This window comes from Schistocerca cancellata, chromosome 3 (assembly GCF_023864275.1).
Source record: "Schistocerca cancellata isolate TAMUIC-IGC-003103 chromosome 3, iqSchCanc2.1, whole genome shotgun sequence".
Lineage (NCBI taxonomy): Eukaryota > Metazoa > Arthropoda > Insecta > Orthoptera > Acrididae > Schistocerca > Schistocerca cancellata.
The window spans coordinates 256,872,818-256,899,093 of record NC_064628.1 but is presented as its reverse complement, the minus strand read 5'-3'; the positions used below and the strand labels follow the sequence as shown (position 1 = coordinate 256,899,093).

Sequence of the window (26,276 nt, the reverse complement as noted above, 5' to 3'; positions counted from 1 at the left end):
AGCATTTGACATTTGCAATGGCTTATCATCTGGCTGCAATGTTAATTACTTATATAAGTAATCTACACAAATGTATTCCCGAAGTTTCATTACTTTGCATTAATTATTTTTTGGTGCTGTGATTTTTTTCCGTCAATGTATAATAGTGAAAAACTCACCGAGTGCCATTGCAAGAACATAAACTGAACAATTAACTTTACTTAATTGTATTTTAATATGTTTTAAAATGGCTTAGAGGCCAAAACTCAACATGGATAACGAGATGTTACATATTCCGTCTCTTATGGAACAATATTGTCCTACAAAAACTAGTTGTTGTTATTGTGATCTTGAGTCAAAAGACTAGTTCATGCAACTCTGCAAGCTATTCTGTTCTATCCGTCTTGACCTGTGCGTAACTATTACAACCTACGTCCATTTGCATCTGCCAACTGCAGTTAAGACCTGGTCTCGCACTGAAATTTTTACCCTCACATTTCCCGTCATCACATTTCGACGATGTCTTTTAGTCAAGTTCTGCTGTAAATTTCTTTCCTCCACAATTCCTTCCAGCGCTTCTCATTAGTCATTCGATTTACCTACGTAAGGATCAGCATCTTTTTGCATCACTACCGGTTCGGAAGCTTCTACAGGTATTCCCTTCTTGTCTGAATAATTTATTTATCGTCCACGTTTCCCTTTCGTATAAGGCTACACTCCTGGCGAATATCTTCAGAAAATACTTCCTGATACTTAAATTTACATTCGATGTTAAATTTCTCTTTCTCAGAAATGTTTTACTTGCTATTGCGTTTCCGTATTTTATATCCTGTCGTCTTCACCCATCATATTATTTTGCTACTGAAAGAAAAAAAACTCATCTACTAGTTTTGTATCTCATTTCCTAAACTAATTCATTTCAATGGGCTACATTTCCTTGCCCTTGTTTAACTTTTGCCATTCTTCAAATGCAGGTGATGAACGCTAAGAATATTACAGAAGCATCAGTTTATTGAGTCATGGCTGCAAAACACCCACACACACAACATATTATATTATTGCGAAAAATGCACTGTGTCCTACACAAGAATCTGACATACTGGGTGTCTCTCCTAAGACAAAATTTTTTATCCGGTGAACATCCACAACTGAGGAACATATTTATAGAATCAAAATCCACCTCAGTTGGCAGTAATTTACTTAATTTTTTCCACGACCGGGTTCGGAGCTTTCCGGTGTGGCCGAGCGGTTCTAGGCGCTTAGTCTACAACCGCGCTGCTGCAACGGTCGCAGGTTCGAATCCTGCCTCGGGCATGGATGTGTGTGATGTCCTTAGGTTAGTTAGGTTTAAGTAGTTCTAAGTTCTAAGGAACTGATGACCTCAGATGTTAAGTCCCATAGTGCTCAGAGCCATTTGAACCATTTGAACCATTCGGAGCTTTCAGCTTCATCTTCAAGTGTCACCACATAATTATGGGAATATAAACAGTTTGGAAGTACGTGCTTGTCTCGCATCTGGTTAACTTGCCATTTCGTTTGTGTTTTATACGAAACAAAATGTGAGTGCTTTAAAATGACAAACAAACGTATTTATACGGATAGAAACGCTTGGAAAAATAATCCCAGTCGTGTAAAAAAGCTTCGATTGGTCTCACCCACGTCAAACAAATGCACGGGAGCGTAGGTTCAGCTCCCAAAGCATCTGCCTGGACAGCACGACGCGGAAATTATGTGCAGTCCAGGCGAGGACTTAGGTTGCTAGTCCTACACTCCGGCGTGTTTGTTTGACATGGATGGGACCCACCACGACTGACTGTCCCGACCCCCACACGTTTGTTCCCAGAATTGTGTGGCGACACCCGAAGATGAAGCTTTAAGCTTCGAAACCGGCCGTGGAGTAAATTAAGAAAATTACTTGCAACTGAAGTGGATTTTTCTTCTATAAATCCTGAGTCGTCAGACAGAATATCTGTAGTGTTTCGGCAGTTTCGTTTTTGCACTGTACATCTGGAGTCAGCTGGTCACGGCTTTCATTCAACATCCAGCGTCAACAGAAAGCATCGGTATGTTTCTCTTTACAGACAAAATCATTTTTAAAACACAATTTTACACGCCCATTCGATAGAGCGGTAAGAGATTACTCTAACACTATATTTGTTCTGTCGGTATGTATTAGCACGCACAGTAAAACTCGAAGAGTAACCAGTATTCCAGGAGCGACTCATTGCCCTGGCCCGCATCGACTGCTACTGCCGTTCATGTAGCGCTACTAAGTCGCTACTGGAGTCCTGAATATTCTTGGAGTTTTACTGTCGCTTTTAATACGTGTCGATAAAACGAATATTGGACTAGGCTAATTTGGGAGCGCTCTAATGAATGGGCACGTAAAATTCCTCCCTAAAAAATCATTTTGGTTGTAATGGAAAACAAACCGACGCTTTCCGTCGACACTGGGCGCAGCATCAAAGTTGTGATGAGCAGAATTCGTTTGGGCTGACAGCAGCTACACAATGAAAAAGAGAAAATGTGCCTGACGACTCTTAGGAGGGACACCCTGTTTATTTCGGGATATTTGAAAATGGTTTGGAGGCCGAAGCTGTAGAGGGGTAAACAGATGTTAGATGTTCTCAGAAATGTTTGCTATTGCGAATTTGCATTTTATATCCCGTCGGCTTCGCCGATCGTGTTTATTGTTTTCGAAAGAAAATACTTTTCTACAGTTTGTCGTGTCTCATTTCCTAGTCTCATTCCCTCAGCGTCGCTTGATTTAAGTCGACTACATTCCATTACTCTTCTGTTACCTGTGTCAATGTTTAAAGGCACGTTATGAAAGGTGAGAATTCAACAAATCATCTTACTCGATGAGCAAGGCATTGCAGTAGGTTTATATCCACACTGACACACCTGTAACGCTGCAAGCATTTAATATTACTTACAAGTAGGTGGTAGTGCGTATATCTGCCTTCTATCTATCTATCTTCTCAGCGATCACAGGCCCTGTAGACCACGCGCTGCATCAAAGATCTGCTTCCACCGCCTTCTGTCTCTCGCAGCCTCTCTCCACCCTGCGGAAATCCCTAATGCTGCGATGTCCTTCTCTATGTCATCTTTCCACCTTGTACGAGGTCGGCCCAGTGGTCTTGTTGCCTGGAGAGTTCCTTCAAATGCTTTCTTGGTGATTCTGTTGTTTCCCATTCTGGCCACATGTCCAGCCCATTGCAGTCTCCTACTTTTTAATTTCTGGATGATAGTGGGTTGCTTCATTAACTGATAAATTTCATTGTTCTTTCGAAATCTCCATGCGCCATTCTCCAACACAGGTCCCCAGATTTTTCTCATTACTTTTCTTTCGAAAACAGCTTTTCTCTTTCAAATGGTTCAAATGGCTCTGAGTACTATGCGACTTAACTTCTGAGGTCATCAGTCGCCTAGAACTTAGAACTAATTAAACCTAACTAACCTAAGGACATCACACACATCCACGCCCGCGGTAGGATTCGAACCTGCGACCGTAGCGGTCGCTCGGTTCCAGACTGCAGCGCCTTGAACCGCACGGCCACTACGACCGCCACTTCTCTTTCATTCTTTGCAAGCGTCCAGCTTTCTGAACCGTATAGTACTATGGGGCAGATAATAGTGTTGTATATCTTCATCTTTATGGTGATTGATAAAGCTTTACTTTTGAGTGGGTTGCTTAGTGAGTACAAACATCTTGACCCTGAGGCTATTTCATTTATATCCATTGTTATGATATTTTTACTGTTGCAACGTGATCCAATTAAACTGGAGAACTTTTCTGAATTTAGAATGTTGGTCAATTTCAAAGCAAGGATTTGGGTTTATGACTCGACCTATCTCCATATAGCTCAACATAAATCGTTAAGTTTGCCCATTAACCTGTACTGTCTATACTATCTGTAGTTTACAAGTTAAATGTAATTAGCTGCAAATGGCAACATTTTATCACTTAGGACCCACTAATCGTTAAGATGGCGGGTTATATTTGTATAATTATAATGTATTGTAAATAAAGATTTTTTTATATAAAAAAGAATGATCCCGGCGGAGGTTCGAGTCCTCCCTCGGGCATGAGTATGTGTGTTTGTCCTTAGGATAATTTAGGTTAAGTAGTGTGTAAGCTTAGGGACTGATGACCTTAGCAGTTAAGTCCCATAAGATTTCACACACATTTGAACATTTTTTAAAAAAGAATCATCTGTTGTTTATTGAGTGACTCCTGGAAATCAGAAATCAAGTGTTTTATTGTAAGAATCTAATCTATATTTTGGGATATTTGAAAATGGCCGTGAGGCCGAAACTGTACGGGATTAAACATACATTATATATTCTCTGTGTTGGAACAACGTTGTAAAAAAATAAAAATAAAAAAAACAGCACTCGTATTCAAACTTGGCCAACCATTACAATCGAAAAAAGTCAGCTGTGATCAACGTTGAATGTTGGTCTGTGCGCGCAGTGGGTGAACTCGAGCACTCCCGGATGCGAAATTCTCCGCAACGCTGGCGTTTCTCGCCCAGCGAGTGGGTAAACACGGGAGAGGTGGCGGCCTCGGCCGCAGCTGGTGCAGTCTTGCCTCCTGCGCTGCTCCTTCGTTCGGTCTGGGCGGACAGCTGCCCGGCTGCACTTCCCACGCCGCCGTGTGGCCCAGCTCCGGCGCTTGGACGCCCCTGGCGCGCCGTTCCCACGGCGGCGGGCGCGCGCCGCGGACAGCCCTGCGCGCCGACACTGTGCTGAGTTCCCACGGTCAGCCCAGCTGATAGCCGGCAGCCCGCGGGTAATTCAGCCCCCGCCCCGCCCCTCCCGGCGGCCACAGAAACACGCGGGGCGGGAGGGGGGCGGGCTGCCACCGCGCGGCAGAAAGACATCACCGGCACGAGCGGCGGCCAGTCTCTGGCCCGCGGGCACTCCTTCAGCAGCAGTGGCAGCAGCGAGGTCGCGCGCCCACCAACAGCTCCGCCGATTGTTGTACCGTGCGGCGTGCTCTGGAGGCGCACAGTAGCCACGATGCCCATCAGTGAGGACGAGTACGAGGCTCACCGCCAGCAGCAGCATGGCTTGTCCAGGGCTGAGCAGCGCAGGGTAAGTCGCCACACATTGTTTACAAACATGTGTCATCTGCATACCACAGCTCGTACTGAAAGTTGACTTTCGTTTCGGATTCGTTTCTAGTCGAATTGTTCTCTAGTCGGCTTCCTCAGTGCAATTCATTCAGAAATACTACAACCTCACATTTTTATCAGTGTAGATATACTTCATTTCCATGTGATGTAATTCTTAACTGACAGCCCGATAGAGCCATACATCGCGTTCGCAATACATTGTTGGCATCAGATGACTTTTTGCACGTTCGTATCCTTTCTCCCATTCAATTACAAAATAATTTTCTACTCGTTGCTTATATATCACAATATGCCTTATACACTAAGTGAATTGGTTCTTTTTTTACGTGATGATAGTCTGTGTAATCGAATCTAAGAGCGAAGTAAGAATTTTTATTAAAGCAACAGCTTATCCTGGTAATCATAATTTATATAACCTCCTCCACAGACTATTGGTTCAAGCAGGTAAACATATGTGTCCATGACAAATGGATGGAATGTTACATCATCTTTTATACAGCACATATCGTTAATTATTTTTTTGTTTATTATTTGTTTTAACAGTAAAATATCGTACAGCATAAAACACGCTTTGTATAGTACTCAGTAGGAAAGGTGATCCTGTTACTGTAAACAATCGATTTTTCTTTCATTGTCCATATAGAAATTACCTTTCCCCAATTCATTTACAGTCGCTGTTGCTCTAGTTATCAAGAAATGTAATTCTTGACCAACATGTTTCAAAACATGGTAAAACTAGTGCGGAGTAGCTTAGCTGTGGGTTACACATTTAAGCGATCTTTGAATATTATTGCACATATTCGACTGTGTATTACGTTTCGACATATTTCTTTACAAATTGACTACTAACGCATTCAAGTGATGGTCAGACTGTAACTAGTCAACACCTTTTTTATATTTGTACACTCTGTCATGACTTTTTATCGTAGTCATCGTTCCATTCATGTTGAGCAGTAGGTGTATTACGTCGGCAGAAACAAGCTATCGGATACGATGATCTGATGGTGAACATTAAATTTGGAAACATCCCACGATAAACTCAGAAGACAGTGATCGATTTGAGATACCTTCTTCAATATTAGATTCTGATGGCTGGCTTAAGTGACTAGAGAAAATTTCGGCGTTTCCGTTTTTTGGCATAGCTGTTTAGTTTCTATACCACTTTGTTATTGTTCAGTGCAACAGTATTGATGTTAAGAGCCCATTAGACATCGTTTTAATGAAATACTGTATCTGGCCAACAATAACCATCAAATGTGGACAGATATTAGTTATGAATATTCGAGTGATTCGTCTGCAAGGAGACAGCCCATTCCTCTGTTTATAACTAGTGTGTGACGAGACACTGACGTTCACTGCCAGGCATTTGTCAAAGAGGAAAAAGTTTAAGTAAGGGATGTCTTGTCTATAAGCATTGCAGTTTGTCGGCCCCGCATTGGCGTATCATCTCTGCCCGCCCAGGTGGCTAAGTCACAGCCCGCAAAGCTGTCAACTGGTGAGCTACTTTAGAAAGCAGCTCAGTTTCCGAGAGCTCGGTATTGGTGCCTGCAAAAGCGATATGCCAGTCACATTGACTTTCATACGAAACACACTGAAGTTGCCTGCAGTGAACATAACAGCGCCCATTCAACATCATGTCGCCCTCGTGTATCTGGTCGCGGAACTGCTTTTGACGACCGCTTTGAAACAAGTACCATATAACATAGGTACAGTGAAGTTAAAGGGCTTTGCGCGTTGAGATTAACTTTTTCGTCAAATCCGTTTTTATATTGGTAAGTTTCTGTTTTCATTTTTCCACCATAAATCGCGAGTTTACATTCTCTATCATAAATGGTTTATGATATCTCTGTTGGATGCTCGTTTTCCCTCATACAGAAAGATGCAATTACAGTCAACAAACGTACTCAAAAGAGTAGGCTACTAAAGGAGAGAAACTGTTTTAGTAGGGATGAAATGCTTCCGTGTGGACCACCACTGAATCTGGAAACCATAGCCTTAAGAGTACTTTTGTATCGTATTGTTAACTTGCCTCCTAACCGTTTCTACTGTTTACATATCTTTGGAATTCAGAATGTTAAGGAACGCGTGAATGTTGTCAGCTCTAGAAATCAATATCCATTTCATACAGTTAATAAAAGGTAAAGCTTGGCATTGGCCGTTAATAGCCGAAGAAAGAGGCCCTACACGCCTACAACCTGGTATTTTAAATGATTTAGACTGGGGCTGATAAGATGGGATGCAACTTAATGACCACAATATAACGACATCGCTTCAGAGACTGTTTTGTGGCTGACGTCCTATTACTTAGTCAAACCCCTTGTTGTCAATTAAGCAGCCTAGTCCTCTGAGAATAGTTTCTCTGTAACTGACGTATGCATGGGTGCAACATTCACACATCCTTCCATTCGCACTTTTTAAGTAAACTTTATAACCAATGGGCACATGTCGCCATATGGCTGCTGACGATAATGCTATTTTCTGGTGTTTACCTCATATGCAGTATTATATTCCTAACGTTGTCACTTTATTTCCATTCAGAATGATATTAAGTTAATGCGTTGGTAAACGCACACCGGTCTTTCAGTCAGCCGTTTTCAGTTGAAGGTTTGTGTGAGTAGAAATGTACATTTTCCTTTTGTTACCATTTGTATATTGGCTGCTGCAGCAAAAGGGTAAGTTAAGGTACCACAGCTATCTGGAACATGTACTAATACAGGAATCAAAGTCAGTTTTGTATAACGTTTTTATTAACGTTAAATTTACATGACTGATACACCGTGATACGTTTTCGAACAGGTGTTGAGGGTTACCTAATAAAAAATGAACGGTACTATTTAAAAAAGGAGTGCTGTTTATATTTTCGTAACAAACGGAGATACAAGAAAGGCAATCATGCTCTTTAATGTTCTCCTGGTAGGTAAAAAAATCCTTGCTTGATACATTGTTTTATTTTTCTTTTGGACAAAACATTTGGGTGGTCAAGATAAATTAGGACATCCTGCATATTGGTACGTGACACTGTAAAATACTAAAAAGAATTGTGCTCTGCAACAAAGGAGGGGCTTATTCGAAACACTGATGGAAACATCAATATAGAGAGGAACTCCAGCCACAGCGTAATCGCTTTTCTGTTTATAATATTCAAGCATTTCTGCTGTTAGATCCCATCAACTGTAGGTGTTTAGATGACGACATTGGCCTATTTATTTTTATTTCTCACATTTAAACAATTAATTGTTATATCTCTCCCTGTAGACAGTGTAACTCGGCACTTCATGAGGGTGTGTGGCTGAGGTAGCATCTACAGTTCTCTCTTTCTCAGCTGGCAGCGCCTCTGCAGCCGACATCGCAAGCACACATGTGTTTGGTGGCGCTCCACTCCAACATAGCTAGTCGAATCCTGGCTGTGGAAGAAATTTTAGTAACCAGTATCTGGTTGACAAGGGATGGTGCCGTAACGAGGTCCTGGGTTAAACTGCATCATCCCCCCCACCCCTCCACAGTGTCTCATGAATGAAGGCATGTGACAATATTGGTGGTGATCCGTCTGCCAGTAGCTATTTTAAGCTCGGCAGCTCACATAGTGTTACATGAGTAACTGGGCGTCTTACGTTCCTACAGAACCAATGAAAGAGAAAGAAGAAGTTTGGTTAGATTCGTATGATTGTACAGTACCAGATCACATGTATATGGAGCGTACACATCCTTCACCTTTATGATAACTTGAAACCTGCTGGGGGCACTTTCAATGAAGTAGCAGAATGTCTGTGGAGAAATGGCAGCCCGTTTTTCCTCAAGAGCGGAAACCAGAGAAGGTAGTGAGATGGACACTGAGGTCTGGAACGAAGACGCTGTACTGACTCATTCCAAAGGTGTTTCGTTGGGGGTCAGGACCAGACTCAGGGAGGGCCAGTCCATTTCAGGAATGTTATTGCCCCCATAGATGTTGTTTCGTGACAGGGTGCATTGTTATGCTAATTCAGACATCGTCTGTGAAATGTTCCGCTACTGTAGGCAGTACACGATGCTGTAAAATGTATTCGTATTTCACGTTTAGGTCTTTCTTAAGCGTAATAAGGAGATCACACCCTACCTACGAAACACATTTCTACACTGTAACACCACCTCGTTACTGTCGGCACTACAAATGAGTGCAAGCAATGTTCCTCAAGCCCTTGACAAACCCAAACCCTTCCATCGGATTTCCACAGGGTGGAGTCTGAAGTCAAGGAGCTCTCCTGCGACTTATTCTGCTGTTGTTGCGTCTCTATTGGAAACACAGGACTCCCCCTTTTATACTGGCGGGCCCGCCTCTCGTGAAAACTAGTGGTACACTTTGCATTGCACTGGGGTGTCCGTATACTGCCTATCTCAAAATATTCTCTTTCGTAATTTATACAATTTTGCTTGCTTTAGAAGGAATTCCGGAAACATTCTTTCCACTTTGTTGCGACCTTATAAATACGGTTTTGTGGGTAGGTATTATATAGCTCCTCGAACGGCTGTCTCACGCATTTTTTCTTTAAATTCAAAGGCGATATATCAAGTGAATACGTGCTGTGAGACATTAATTCGAAGTTTTTCTCTGTCAAATAATAAATTGTTTGACATTATCAGTGACAGCTGGAATTATCATGAACAGTGATGCGGATTTATCGGTTGTTTTTCCTGATGTAATGGACGACTTGTTACAAACAATTTGCAGTGTACCATTCATTCATTAACTGTTCCTCGATCATCCAGAGCGCAGTAGCTAACCCTGGTCCCTACCGCCCATTAGTAGGTGTTCCAATTTTTCGTGGTGAGCAGTAAGCGGTAGACGTTTTAGAAACATTTTTATTAGGTTTTCATAAGCTTTTGACATAAATTGTCACAAGCTTATTGCAACTCTGCACTATAAATTTTGTAAAGCTACTTCCCTGCTGCATGGAGAGCTGCATCTAACCAATCTCAGGACTGAAGACCACAACAACAACAACTTCCCGGCTTCACAAATCACCGTTATTGTGGAGCCGGGTGGGCGGTTAGAAAATTTTACTGCGAACAGAGGCACAAAAATGGCCAGTCGTTAAAGAAGGGACCGTTCCTGCCCTAGGGCAATAGTCGCGATAGCTTCGCGGGCAATAGTCGCGATAGTTTCGCATACGAACCCCTTTTGTCAGTTCCGATTCCTCTTGGTACACCCAGACAGTTGACAGCTATTTCGTTCCGGCTGGATCGAATATATCCAAGTTTCTTCTGTTACGATGCAGTATACGGATAGGGTTGCCAGAAATCCTGCTTTAGCGGTACCTGGTTTGGCGTTTTACGGTCGTGTCCGGCCAAATATAAAAACGTCCAGCGTGTTCGGCGCTTGTTAGGTTTTTTAGCGTTGACACATAATTAAGGCCTTTTCTAAGCTCATGACGTAATTTCGAGGAATAAGTATATGGAGAAATAAAATATACCACAAGGATATACAGATGTAGCAACCAATGCTATTATTATGTCTATACTCCACGTTTTTCTTCGTAGACTGGACGAGTCCAACACACAATGCTGAAACCACGCTATTCGCAGTGCGAGCGAGGCAAAGCAGACTGTGCGTCTCTGCCGATGCCAACCCGCCCAACATATTACTGTTATTTCTTTATAAGTCTAATTGAAATGACCGAAGTTTTTTGTCCGAGAAGATTAGATAATTGTTTTGTTTACTGAAGGAATTAGTTATTTTCACATACGATTATCTTACGAAGAACACTGAGCAATTTGAGAAGACCGAGCACTTAGTTGCCATCATAATTGCCAAATTATATGACATTTTACAGATTTTTTTTAGTTTGAGCACATTTAAGGTTAATCCCGCAAAAAAAACTGACGGTTACTGATTTTTGATAAACGATTGGAAATATTCCGTTAACATTATTTCTATTTAAAGTAGATAATCCTGCTTTAAGGCAAAATATCTGGCTAAATATAGCGTCGAGTTCAGCTTATCTATTTTTGGACCTGGTAACCCTATATGCGGGTTCCACATCCTCGGTCGAATTTTTTGACGTGAGACTGTCAAATTGTGTGCGGAATCTATGAAGAAAACATCGTATTGATAGTTAAATGTCCGTGCAGACTGGAATGTACCGCAGTCTTCGATATGCCTAATAAGGATGCCTCCGTCTCACTGTGACAAAGAGGCAGTCTTGTAGCGTAGATCATATTTTTGGGAAAACAACCGATTGTGGCAGATACTCACGAATTTCATCAATGACGGAAGCACGAATCACAACATGATCAGAAAACCAGCTGTAAACAAGGTCTTTACAAGGTGATTGATTAGCAAGAGTTTGAACGAAGCGATTCGAATCATTGTTTTTTGAGACAGGTCATTATGAAAAAACACAAACAAATCATCAACGAAACACTTTAGGTGAAATTTGTTTACCGCGCATTGCAAAAAAAAAAATTACTTGGCCATTTTCTTAGCTGCCCTTGTTTTAACAGGTATCACAAATTCTATAACCATAGTAATGACATCTCTACTGCGCCATATACAGGTGGCCCTCGCAGCAAGCTATATTACAACGCCTCCAATCATTATCAACAAAAATACAAACATTATGCTACACACTCACTCACGACAGCTTTATACACTAGACAGTTACACTTGAAAGGTACTTGACACGCAACGCGCTAAGTGGTGTCCGATAGAACGCACTGCAACAGGTCGAGAGCTGTACGAGTAAATAAAAAACTTCCTTGTGAAGTATGAAATTTATCATGAGGTTGCTAAAAGTATAATAGATTCATAAACACGGAGTAACGCCGAAAAAAAAAGGGAAATGATGATAACAAAACAAAAGTCTGTTTTTCTCTACTGAAGGTCTTGTGTTTTTCAACTGCCTCATTTGCTGACACGAAAGAAATAACACAGTGGAATTAAACCAGTGCACACTGAGAGTTCCACCTTACTTTTATCTCTGATCTGTTCTGATGTCACCAGCAGTGAAAGCACTATGTATAAGGACCATGATGAACATGGTGGATACGACGTCTGCAGAGATTCTGGTAAGTCAATGTACTTATCGTAGGTAATACTATGACCTCAGTAATAAAATGTAATTTGAGTTGTCTTTCGTAATCGTATCCGCTAATATTAAATCATAAAGCATCTGTCGGTAGGTATGATTATTAAGAACAGCACAGACGATATTATTGACGTCATATTATTACCTATGTTACATACATTTGTATGATCTTTTTATGAACCAGAAGATAATTTATTTATGTGATCGAAGCTGCTAGCCTATACGAAGTTTCGTTCAAGTACACAAAAAAAATTATTCAGTTGTCTCTGAACCTACTCTCGTCAAGCGAATACAATCAAAGAAAAACCTGGTGATTGTAATCGAAGACTCTCGTCGAAGACCGCAAGAATACACCTAAAAAGTAAAGTAACCCCAGAGTGGTTCTTTTAAAATATATATCTGCTTTAACCAGCTTACATAACATGTCAGTTCCGATAGCAACTCATACCTGGCGTCACATAATTCATCATTGTAACTGTTTGTGTGTGTTTGGACGGTCAGGGGAGAGGGGTAGCAACGGGGGTGAGGTTAAAGGATAAGATCGGTATCAAAAATCGAGAATTAAATCAGATATTAAAAGGAGTAAAACTATACTGCCAGCAAAAAGAGCTTCCAAACGATTCGACATTAACATTCACCCATGCGTCATAAAACGTTACTGCAGTATGGTTCAAATGGCTCTGAGCACTATGGGACTTAACATCTGAGGTCATCAGTCCCATAGAACTTAGAACTACTTAAACCTATTTAACCTAAGAACATCACACACATCCATGCCCGAGGCAGGATTCGAACCTGCGACCGTAGCAGTCGCGCGGTTCCGGACTGCAGCGCCTAGAACCGCGTGGCCACCGCGGTCGGCGTTACTGCAGTAGTTTCGATATTTTGAATCAGCAGTGAGTAGTACCAATAGGATAGTACCTCGGCCTGTGTACTCGGCCAACCTTCCCACAGAAATGTGACAGCGTTTGTGTAATACATTCAGTAGGTTACGAATTAGTCCGCAAGGGATTTCACTGAAGCCTCTTCGATACCTCCACTCAACCCGGCCGAGTTTTATTTGCTGCTGGCATTTGAGAAACTATGTTTCAAGACAGCGGGTGAAAAGGAAAAAGAAGCATGCTTCTGCTTATGTGCAGGCATGTAGTGAATAGCAGTCTGGTACACTTTATTGCAGAAATGAAAATGTGAACATTGGAACTGCTTGTGTGAAATATGAGAATTGAGAATTTAATTGCAATATGTTTTCTGCTTAATATGCGAGCAACGTCCATGTGCAGCTTACAAATGAATCTCGTAGCTGAATTGCATAGTTACATCGTATATAAACAATAATTTTGGATTTGTAATTGTTCTTAAGCCGCTGATTGCTAATGGTGATTTTTTTAATTCCTTATTGCATTATCGATTTTGGGACTGCCAGCCCAGTCTTCATTCAGATGCACCTCTCCACATAGCAAAATTTTCTAAAAGTACATTATAGCAATGCATATTATAGCGTAACAGCATTGTTTGTGTACTGTAACTCACAAGCTGTCTACCTGTACCGGTCATGAGATCAGGTTCAAATTAGTGTGCTCTAGTCGGATTATACACGAAATTTCTGTTACTCATAGACAAAAATTGTAATTTTATGTATAATCAAGCACAACCTCAATAAAAAAACACTAAACGAATGTGAATAGATTGTAGAATCGACGTCGACTTTGCGTAGCATGTGTCTAAATCCAGTGCAATAATGACAAAACAACAGTATAAAAGAGTAGAATCCTCACGTAACTATCAGTCATTGCTTCGTCTTAAATAGATAATAATGTAACGAGCGCTCCACACGCGCGGTTGAATAGCAAAAATCAAACTAGGCTCACAGCAATAGTGAAATTAGCAATACTTCTCATTGCTATACGGAACGATAACTAGGCGAGCAGATTAAGCAACTAATACAGAAAATACACATCTGGGTTTTCAGTTCATAACATTCAGACTCTTTCACGACATGCCGTTTAGATTGTGAAGTCCTAGGCGCTTCTGGTGTAGTGCACTCTAAATGATCGTGATCATTCCATCTCGATGCAGCCCTATAAACTAAACGGCATTCGGAATCGAATTGCGGCTCATTAACAAACACGTTGTTAAGAATACACTATCAGATCAAAAGTTGTGGGACACCTCTACGTAATGCGGAATCGAGCACTAGATGTCACGAGAGGTGGATCCCAGTATATAAGGAGGCGGGTAACGGTGCGTTGTCAGTAGGGAAGCAGTTACCAGCACAATGGGTCGGCCAGGAGGTCATCGAACACGGACCTGTCCAGTGGATGTCACCGAACATGGACTAGTCGCTGGATGTCGCCTGAGTAACAAATCCCATCAGGGGCAATCCAACCATTCTAAAACTGCCCACGTCGACTATTGGTGACGTGACTGTCAAGAGGATGAGAACGAAGACGTGCAGCTAAATCAAGACCAGGGAGCTTCATGTATTGACGAACAGGGATCGTCGAGCATTGTGGAGGGTGGTTGTAAAAAATCGCAAGAAATCCGCGGGAAGAAATCAGTTTTGAGTTTCAAAGTGCTTCCACCAGTCCAGCCAACACGGTGCCTGTGCGCTGGGCGTTCTAAAGATTGGGGTACGATGGTCGAGCAGCTTCTCAAAAGACAGACATTTCCGTAGTGAATGCTGAGCGACACTTGCGGTAGCTTAAGAGCGACGCCATTGGGCGGTGGATGAGTGATGAATCGCGCTATACTCTGTGGCAATCCAATTGAATGGTTTGACGAACGCCCGGAGAACCTTACCTGCCGTGACATGCCGTCTCGGCAGTGAAGTATAGAGGAGGTGGTGTTACAGTATGGGGTTCTTTCTAATGGTTACAGTGCGGTCCTCGTATTGCGCATAAGAAAATGCTAGATGCTACGGTACATGAACAATTTTTACAGCTTTGTGCACTGCGTACATACTGTAGCGGAACAGTTCAGAGTCGGCAACTGTTTGTGCCAGCTTGACAGTGCACCCTGCCTTATAGCAGTATCTGTGAAACAATGGTTTGTGGACAAAAACATATCTGAGATGGAGTGGCCTGTCCATAGTATGGACCTGAACCCAATGGAACATCTTTCGGATCACATTTGGAATGAGTTAGAACCTCGACTTCGCTCCAAATCCCAACACCCAACATCACCGCCTTCTCGGGTTTCAGCTCTTGAGGAAGCACTAGCTCTCATTCTTCCACAGACATGTGGACACTTCACTGAAAGTCCCCTCAGGAGAATTCAGACTGTAAAGCCGAAGGGTGAACACAGCCCACATTAATGTACACTAATAGGTATCCAGATACTTCCGATCAGACAGTGTATTTGTGTAAATATGCGTTGTTCCTCATCAGACGATATCCAATTCCCGCTTTTGTAAATGCACGCTTACTCCAGTTTGAAGATTCACAGATGGTAAGCAGTGATGGCTATAGCTCGCTGGAAATCTTCAGGTTTGCAGTAACGTTTAATTTATTCTATTACAAAAATTAAGTTTTCTTTAAGTTTCCAGTAAACGGATTGCACACTGTCACAAGCAATAAGCGCAGAACAGAAGTAGACATTAAGCTGAGGCATTAAGACATTAAGAAGTAGACATTAAGCTGAGAAATATTATAGTCGTCTTTTGTAATCGCCCCTGCATACTTCGAAGAGCCAAAGTATTTTGTAACTTTGATCATGGAGGACATATTGCCGCAAGTCGTATCGTAACAGTATATATTCTGAAGAGAAGTGTATTTTTAAAGCCTGATCTGCGGGACACATGATTATCATTGTATCATATATAATGATGAGGTGCAGTGCAAATAAGACTCAAAACTAAGATGTTTATTTTATCATACATACAAGGATATCGAAAACTTTTTTTTTTTTTCAATCCCTAAAATAGGATAGCTGGCAGCCGATAATCCAACTGACAGCAGAGTACAGTCCGCAGAATACGCAAGTGGTTCAGTACACATCGTTCATTGAAAATTACTGCAAATCGGGCCTCGCTCCAGATTACCAGAACAAATGCCGTTATCGAGCTAACGACTCCACGCGTTACGTGTTAGGACTTTCAGTGGGCGCAGGAAAATGATACACTGGAAAGTAAGTACCTAGTCTGATTTATCGATTTGCCGATAACATCACAGAATACAGTCTATACAATACATATTTGCTACAGAAAGCACCAATAATGCTTACTTTACGTAGATAATATTGTTGAACACTTGTATTTCTTCATGGCAGATGTCTTCCGTAGCAATCATGGTATTTTCCAATTTGACACTTTGTTGCAAGGTGGACCATCTCGCTACCAGATGTAATAGTCATGTTGTCAGTGCTGATGTCATTTCACATGGGGTCTAATTACTTTGCAGCTTTATTTCTTCTGTCTTTCTTGCTTTTTAGATTGTATCAATTGAAAACCTTGGAACACATGCAAAAATTCCTAGTCCGTTCAGTTAACTGGTTCTTCGAAATTTTAATATTTTCCTTCTAGGTGACTGCATGATTTAAAAATAATCCTTCTTGATAGGGTAAGTTTTATTTTGCTGGCCTCAGGGATCTTATCCATTTCACGCCTTTCAAACACTTCAAAAATCAACTGCACTAGAAACAATGCCTTGATACTATGAGAATTCCTACACATATGTGTCCAATTGTTGAAGTAGATTGCCATATTAGATCCCACGTTACTATCGTCATGATAACGTTAAAATCATCAAGTCTTTAAATTTATTTTTTGGATTACTACAAGATATAAGATGAACATCAACAAAAGCAAAACAAGGATAATGGAATGTAGTCGAATTAAGTCGGGTGATGCTGAGGGAATTAGATTAGGAAATGATACACTTAAAGTAGTAAAGGAGTTTTGCTATTTGGGGAGCAAAATAACTGATGATGGTCGAAGTAGAGAGGATATAAAATGTCGACTGGCAATGACAAGAAAAGCATTTCTGAAGAAGAGAAATTTGTTAACATCGAGTATAAATTTAAGTGTTAGTAAGTCGTTTCTGAAAGTATTTGTATGGATTGTAGCCATGTATGGAAGTGAAACATGGACGATAAATAGTTTGGACAAGAAGAGAATAGAAGCTTTCGAAATGTGGTGCTACAGAAGAATGCTGAAGATTAGATGGGTAGATCACATAACTAATGAGGAGGTATTGAATAGAATTGGGGAAGAGTTTGTGGCACAACTTGACAAGAAGTAGGGACCGGTTGGTAGGACATTTTCTGAGGCATCAAGGGATCATAAATTTAGCATTGGAGGGTTGTGTGGAGGGTAAAAATCGTAGAGAGAGACCAAGAGATGAATACATTAAGCAGATTCAGAAGGATGTAGGTTGCAGTAAGTACTGGGAGATGAAGAAGCTTGCACAGGATAGAGTAGCATGGAGAGCTGCATCAAACCAGTCTCAGGACTGAAGACCACAACAACAACAAGTATCTGGTACTCAAAAATTCTAAAAGGTTATCGGTAACATGGAAGAGAGCGTAAATGTTCGCAAGTATCTGGTTCCGGAAACGTGTCTTTTTTTGTATCCCTTACACTAAGGGGGGGGGGCGCACTTCAGTCTCGAATAGTTCAATCATAAACAAATGCATCCTCTTGTTTTGTTTCAGAGCAATAAGCCAATCATGGAGAAACGTCGGAGAGCGCGGATCAACCACTGCCTCAACGAACTGAAGACTCTCATCCTCGACGCCATGAAGAAAGACGTGAGTACTCATAAATTATATATCAGTTATGTCACATGTCGCCACTGTGCCGACCAAAGTTAGCCTGGTGGTGACTATTTAAAAAATTATCTACAGTTTTTAGAACTAATTTGTTATTGCGTAAGAATTCGACGTCAATAATGCTGTGAATATAAATGCAGACTCGTTGGAATTACCAATTTGCATCTGTCTGCAAATCTGGCGTAGAAAATTAAATCATTGCAGTTTCCAAGGACATTTCGAGAATAATCGAAATTCATTGATGATGGTACAGCCTATTATCTGAATCATTTGCCATACTACGTTCACGATTTGAGAGTGTGCCTTCAAAGAAAATTACCAAATAGAACCCACTGCTCCATAAACATCGCGGGATCACTAACAATAGCTCTCGGTCGTCTGTCAAAGTATCTTTGTTGTTTTTTGGTGTAACTTTGGATATCTAAAAATACCAAATATTACCTTGGCTATAAGTACACTTCGAACTATTGATGCCCCATAAATGACTTAGGTTTCGAAATTCATAGGTCAGTGGAAGGACGTCTTCAAATTAAACACAGACTGCAGACAGTAAAAAGCCTCATGTAATTATACTATTCATTTCAAGAACTATGGAATACTGTTCAAAAAGTAAGTCGTTTGATTTACAAACGGTGCTGCAAAATACTTGTATCTCCTATTAGGCTATCAATGCTGCGAACTTGATCGTTTTGTCAAACAGTTTGTAAGATACTAGAGATGTACACTTAACGTGGGTCGCAGATCGACTAAGACAGGAGCTCCAGAAGGCAGTTGGTAAAGGTGCTGAGATTGACTTCTCAGAAGGTACACACATGTTCAGGGGGGAAAAAAAGAAAAAGAAAAAAAAAACAGAATACTTCGAACGACTAGGACTTCCATACTCACAGAAAATGTACACCTCGGTTCAGCATAGGTCCTGTTGCCTAGTAGGCAGAGGATACGCCATGGGTCATGATAACTTGTTCCATGCATGGACGCGCATAGTCTGCGAATGGCGTCGTGTGGTATATCCATCCATGCTGCTTTCACCTGGTTCCAAAATTTATCTGTGGTGGTTGGCATTAGGTCATAGTGCTACACACGTCGTTTCACCACATCCCACACATTTTCGATTGGCGGCAGATATGGTGAAATGGCGGGCTAGACACCGTGAAGGCATGTGTTCATGCAGCAACAGAAATGGTATGGCTACAGGTCGCAGGATCATTACGTAGGTCACACTGGTTAAAGTGTCCTGGACACACACCAACTGTGATTTGTGGTTGTACCCAATAGTACCCCACACAGTAAAGCCTTGAGTTGCCGCTGTACATCGAGTGCGAATGCAGTCACTGTGATGTCGCTCCCCCTGTCTGCGGCGAACCAAAACGTGACCATCATTTTAAACAGAACCTGGTGTCATCCGAAAACACTATCTGATGTCATTCCTGTCCAGTGTCGTCGTTATGCACCATTGCCGCCTAGCATGTTTCTGCACGTTCGTCAAAGGTAGACAGAGAAGTGAACGACACACACATGACCCATACGGCGACGAACTGTCACCCTTGATAGTGTACGATGTGTTCCACCGTTGCGCCAGAGTCGAGGAGGACGCAAATTTTCGAGCAGTGTCATTAGGAAGTGTCGAACTTCTCGGGTGGGGGGGGGTGGGGTTCCTGGGGTGTGTGACCTGACCCATCTCATCATCTTCTACGGCCTTCTGTGAACTATTCTGCACACACCCATCGCAATGCCGAAACACTTCGTCCCATACGAGCTGCAATTTCCCGGATAGATGCATCACATTTTCTCATACGAATGAAAAACTCAGTGATTTGATGCTATGGTTCGCATATACGTTTACGAGACATCCTGCACGTCTGCCCAAGTCACGCGGATCTATTACCTTCGGTTTACAGCGACAACATTACTGCAGAACATACTGATGTACATATCGCGTGGATATAAAGGCCTATCTCTAGTCGTTCAACGTTTTCCGGTTTTTTTTTCTGAACATGAGTGGAGAAACAGGTCCACACTGTGACTTAGTGAGTGAAATACGAGGTTCCCTGATATCCGATCAGATTGGTGACTAGATTCAGGACTTCCTAGCAGATAGAAGTCAAGACGCCTTTTTTAACGGAACAAAGTCATCTTGTGGAATACATCCAGAAAATAATAGAGGATGTAGGTTACAAGTACTGAAGTCAAGACGCCTTTTTTAACGGAACAAAGTCATCTTGTAGAATACATACAGAAAATAATAGAGGATGTAGGTTGCAAGTACTACTCTGAGATGAAGAGCTTGATGCAGGGGAGGAATTCGTGGTGGGTCGCATCAAACCAGCCAGAAGACTGATGACTCAAAAAAATTCCAATAAATTTTTACTCATTTATTTGAGATACTAGCGTTAAACCATGACACAGTGTGGTGGGGGTTACAGCTTGTGAAACGAACAGCAATGGCAGCTTCGTCACATAGTCCACTCACCCTACACATACTTTGAACCTAGTATCTATGACAGTAGAATTGAGACCTATACATCATATATGCGTAAATATCCCATGAAAATGCCTTCTCCGAGTCGTAGGTAGTTCCCGAAATATATTATAAATTACACACATCAAAAATAGTTTTGCATCACCTCAATTCCGAGAGTTCCGGAACCTGTACAGAAAATTGGAATAAAGATCAACATAAACATCACTTCCGCCCTTTTTCTTGCTCGTGAAAACCACACGTTGCATGTTGTACCACCATACAGCGAGACTTTCAGAAGTTGTGGTCCAGATTGCTGTACACACCGGTACCTCTAATACCCAGTAGCACGTCCTCTTGCATTGATGCATGCCTGTATTCGTCGTGGCATACTATCCACAAGTTCATTAAGGCACTGTTGGTCCAGATTGTCCCACTCTTTAACGGCTATTCGGCGTAGACTCCTCAGAGTGGTTGGTGGGTCACGTCGTCCATAAACAGCCCTTTTCAATCTATCCCAGGCATGTTCGATAGGGCTCATGTCTGGAGAACATGCTGACCACTCTAGTCGAGCGATGTTATCCTGAAGGAAGACATTCACAAGATGTGCACGAGGGGGGGGGGGGGCGAATTGTCCTCCATGAAGACGAATGCCTCGCCAATACGCTGCCGATATGGTTGCACAATCGACCGGAGGACGGCATTCACATATCGTACAGCCAATTCGGCGCCTTCCATGACAACCAGCGGCGTACCTCAGCCACACATAATGTCACCCCAAAACATCAGGAAACCTCCACCTTGTTGCACTCGCTGGACAGTGTGTCTAAGGCGTTCAGCCTGACCAGGTTGTCTCTAAACACGTCTCCGACGATTCTCTGATTCAAGCCATATGCGACACTCATCGGTGAAGAGAACGTAGTGCCAATCCTGAGCGTTCCATTCGTCATGTTGTTGGCCCATCTGCACCGCGCTGCATGGTGTCGTGGTTGCAAAGTTGGACCTCGCCATCGACTTCGGAAGTGAAGTTGCGCATCATGCAGCCTATTGCGCACAGTTTGAGTCGTAACACGACGTCCTGTGGCTGCACGAAGAACATTATTCAACATGGTGGCATTGCTGTCAGGGTTCCTCCGAGCCATAATCCGTAGGTAGCGGTCATCCACTGCAGTAGTAGCCCTTGGGCGGCCTGAGTGAGGCATATCAACGACGGTTCCTGTCTCTCTGTATCACCTCCATGTCCGAACAACATCGCTTTGGTTCACTCCGAGATGACTGGACACTTCCCTTGTTGAGAGCCTTCATAGCACAAAGTAACAGCCGGCCGAAGTGGCCGTGCGGTTAAAGGCGCTGCAGTCTGGAACCGCAAGACCGCTACGGTCGCAGGTTCGAATTCTGCCTCGGGCATGGATGTTTGTGATGTCCTTAGGTTAGTTAGGTTTAACTAGTTCTAAGTTCTAGGGGACTAATGACCTCAGAAGTTGAGTCCCATAGTGCTCAGAGCCATTTGAACCATTTTGAACCACAAAGTAACAATACGGATGCGATGGAACCGCAGTATTAACTGTCTAGGCATGGTTGAACTACAGACAACACGAGCTGTGTACATCCTTCCTGGTGGAATGACTGGAACTGATCGGCTGTCGGATCCTCTCCGTCTAATAGGCGCTGCTCATGCATTGTTTTTTACGTCTTTGGGCGGGTTTAGTGACGTCTCTGAACAGTCAAAGGGACTGTGTCTGTGATACTATATCCACAGTCAACGCCTATCTTCAGAAGTTCTGGGAACCGGGTTGATGCAATACTTTTTTTGATGTGTGTAGTTCATTATTCACTTCGCAACAGTCGCAAGGAAATCAACTAATTCGTCTACAAAATCAGTACCTTCCAGAATCCTCGTTCGATCATTTATCGAGAATTTCTTATCAAGTTGGGACCTTTACAGGTGGTATTAATGGAAGGGGCATAAATCAAAGACAAGCGGCGAGTTTTGTCAGGAGTTCGTTTAAAGTGACTTCATTTAAAAAGAAACTCCATTGGGAGACTCTATAAGAATGGCACTATTGTGTCATTATTGTAAAATTCCAGCAGCGTACATTCCAGGAAGAGGCAGGCTACACATCACTCCCCATATCCCTGCCTCACACATACGATATCTCGCAAATTGTTCATGACAGGAAGAAGCAGAGAAGCTCGTATTGATACGGAAGCTAAGGAATAGGTGAGGGAGGGGGGAGGGGTTATAGTGGTAGCCAAAGTATACCCTCCACTTCACGTAGGAAGGTATACCCTCCACCTCACGTAGGAAGGTTGCTTATCGCATATAGAAGTAGATACTGTATTTCCATCCTTCTGATTCAATGTTTGAAGAACTTCGGCCGTTAACTTAATGTAATAAAATGGAACACCTGCAGCCGTCCTATCGATGTTTTGGTGATTCAATACACCGTCTTGAGCGTCAGTTAAGGAGTGAAGATGGTGCACTGAATCTCCGAAACCCGTAGCTGTATAATAAATAACATCGAAATAACGGCTGCAGGTGTTCTATTTTATTACATATAGATGCTGATATACACTCCTGGAAATGGAAAAAAGAACACATGGACACCGGTGTGTCAGACCCACCATACTTGCTCCGGACACTGCGAGAGGGCTGTACAAGCAATGATCACACGCACGGCACAGCGGACACACCAGGAACCGCGGTGTTGGCCGTCGAATGGCGTGCACCGCCGCCGTCAGTGTCAGCCAGTTTGCCGTGGCGTACGGAGCTGCATCGCAGTCTTTAACACTGGTAGCATGCCGCGACAGCGTGGACGTGAACCGTATGTGCAGTTGACGGACTTTGAGCGAGGGCGTATAGTGGGCATGCGGGAGGCCGGGTGGACGTACCGCCGAATTGCTCAACACGTGGGGCGTGAGGTCTCCACAGTACATCGATGTTGTCGCCAGTGGTCGGCGGAAGGTGCACGTGCCCGTCGACCTGGGACCGGACCGCAGCGACGCACGGATGCACGCCAAGACCGTAGGATCCTACGCAGTGCCGTAGGGGACCGCACCGCCACTTCCCAGCAAATTAGGGACACTGTTGCTCCTGGGGTATCGGCGAGGACCATTCGCAACCGTCTCCATGAAGCTGGGCTACGGTCCCGCACACCGTTAGGCCCTCTTCCGCTCATGCCCCAACATCGTGCAGCCCGCCTCCAGTGGTGTCGCGACAGGCGTGAATGGAGGGACGAATGGAGACGTGTCGTCTTCAGCGATGAGAGTCGCTTCTGCCTTGGTGCCAATGATGGTCGTATGCGTGTTTGGCGCCGTGCAGGTGAGCGCCACAATCAGGACTGCATACAACCGAGGCACACAGGGCCAACACCCGGCATCATGGTGTGGGGAGCGATCTCCTACACTGGCCGTACACCACTGGTGATCGTCGAGGGGACACTGAATAGTGCACGGTACATCCAAACCGTCATCGAACCCATCGTTCTACCATTCCTAGACCGGCAAGGGAACTTGCTGTTCCAACAGGACAATGCACGTCCGCATGTATCCCGTGCCACCCAACGTGCTCTAGAAGGTGTAAGTCAACTACCCTGGCCAGCAAGATCTCCGGATCTGTCCCCCATTGAGCATGTTTGGGACTGGATGAAGTGTCGTCTCACGCGGTCTGCACGTCCAGCACGAACGCTGGTCCAACTGAGGCGCCAGGTGGAAATGGCATGGCAAGCCGTTCCACAGGACTACATCCAGCATCTCTACGATCGTCTCCATGGGAGAATAGCAGCCTGCATTGCTGCGAAAGGTGGATATATACTGTACTAGTGCCGACATTGTGCATGCTCTGTTTCCTGTGTCTATGTGCCTGTGGTTCTGTCAGTGTGATCATGTGATGTATCTGACCCCAGGAATGTGTCAATAAAGTTTCCCCTTCCTGGGACAATGAATTCACGGTGTTCTTATTTCAATTTCCAGGAGTGTAGTTCTCTGAAGGTGAATCACACAAGGTCTATGGGATATTAATTTTATTTTATACTTTCAATATGCTTATAAATAGTCTCCGAATGTTGTATCGTTTAACTGGAAGTACTAAATCGAAGTGAGGAGAAGTGACTGAAATACGGGATGAATTAATAGGACACACTCAGAGGCTTCAAATAATAATAAATTTGGTAATTCAGGGAACAGTGAAGAGTAAAAATTATACAGGGAGGAATCAAGACTTAAATACGGTAAGCACGTTCTAACATGAGTTGGTACCTCAGTGGTAAAGTCCTGTAGCTCAATTCCTCGTCACTCTTCCCATTTTTATCTGTCACATTTTGTGCCTTTGGCAATGTTTGTTTATATGAAAAATACTGAGTTGCACGGTGGTTAATAGTCCCGCTATAACTTGCTGGGTAGGTCAGTTTGAGGGTAGGAGGATCACAACGGCATACCTCCGTCAATAGGACATCGCCTAGTAAAGCACAGCATTAGTGTTGAAACCAACCTTGCAGCTGATGGCAACTATACCCATAGGTTGTAGGACTTCGGCAGAGGTGGAGCAACTTGCACAAGTGTGGATAATTGCAACAAATCAGTCTTCAGGCAGAGGACTGTAACAACATTACCGGTTTCTACTAGCCCAAGTCGTCCTCAGATAATCACAATTTTCTTATTTTATTTCTCGATTGAACAGCTCGGCGCTCCGACTATCGGACAAGTCGTCACTCTCGCTTTGACAGCGTTAGAGCTAGGCTTCGTGATAGCTTATTCCTTCAGCTTTTAACGCATATATACAGAGAATGATACTGTCTGTAATCCATGATAAACAAGGGTGATAAAGCTAGAGAGAGGAGACGTGACAATTGCAGCTATTTGAAGAATGCTTGAATTTGTCAAAACTGATGCAGTTAGAGTACAACTGTATAGAAAGTGAATTTACTATGAATAGTACTTCCTTGTGTTCTACGTTAAAAAGTCTACACCTGGAGTCATGGTCTGGGGTGTGATTTCGTATGACAGCACGAGGACTCTACATCTACATCTACATCCATACTCCGCAAGCCACCTGACGGTGTGTGGCGGAGGGTACCTTCAGTACCTCTATCGGTTCTCCCTTCTATTTGAAGGTGGTCACCCCATGCATGCTGACTGCAAATTTGTACGTCAGTCTAGTGATTTTAACTGTTGTGCTGGCACTCATGATCAGCATTCCAGAGGATGTTATCCAACCGGTTAACCCCCCCCCCCCCCCCCGTACCGCTTTTGAGGCCCATCATGCTCTGCACAGTGTCGACATGGTGCTTTGACTTACTCGATCACCAGATCTGTTTCCAGTCGACCGCATATGGGACATCATCGGACAACTCCAGCATCATCCACAAGCAGCATTAACCATACTTGTATTGACTGACCAAGAGCAACAAGCATGGAACTCCATCCCACAAACTGACATCCAGCACCTGTACACCACAGTGCATGCACGTTTACATGCTTGCATTCAACATTCTGGCGGTTACACCGTTTTTAACGTACCAACATTTCACATTTGCAGTTGCTTCTCTCGCGCATACCAGTGATCTTGCAATGTTCATCACTTAAACGCGTTACCTAGACAATTGTATTCCCGAAATTTCATTATTCAAATTATTTTTTCCATCACTGTAAATAACATCGAATATAGCAGAACATACTTCTGTGGCGTGAATAAGAAACTCCCAGAATGTGTTACAAACGCTAAGATGAAAAGTAGAATGTTATTATGTACTTAGCTGAGAAGCTACTACTTTCGACTTTCCAACGTCACGTCTCTAACCACAGCGACAGCATAGAAATTAATATTTATTCACAGTCAAGTTTCTTAGGACATTTTCAAACGAAGTGATATTC

General features: G+C 43.0%; 1 protein-coding gene across 1 annotated transcript in view; it reads left to right on the top strand.

Annotated features, from left to right (window-relative positions):
* Positions 1–4,875: 4,875 nt before the first annotated feature.
* Positions 4,876–26,276, top strand: part of LOC126174908 (protein deadpan-like) — a 57,272-nt gene continuing 35,871 nt past the window's right edge. The window contains exons 1-2 of the mRNA XM_049921344.1: positions 4,876–5,079; positions 17,831–17,926. Coding sequence (XP_049777301.1) covers positions 5,005–5,079; positions 17,831–17,926 — 171 coding nt within the window. The 5' untranslated portion in view covers positions 4,876–5,004. The remainder of the gene's footprint in view (positions 5,080–17,830; positions 17,927–26,276) is intronic.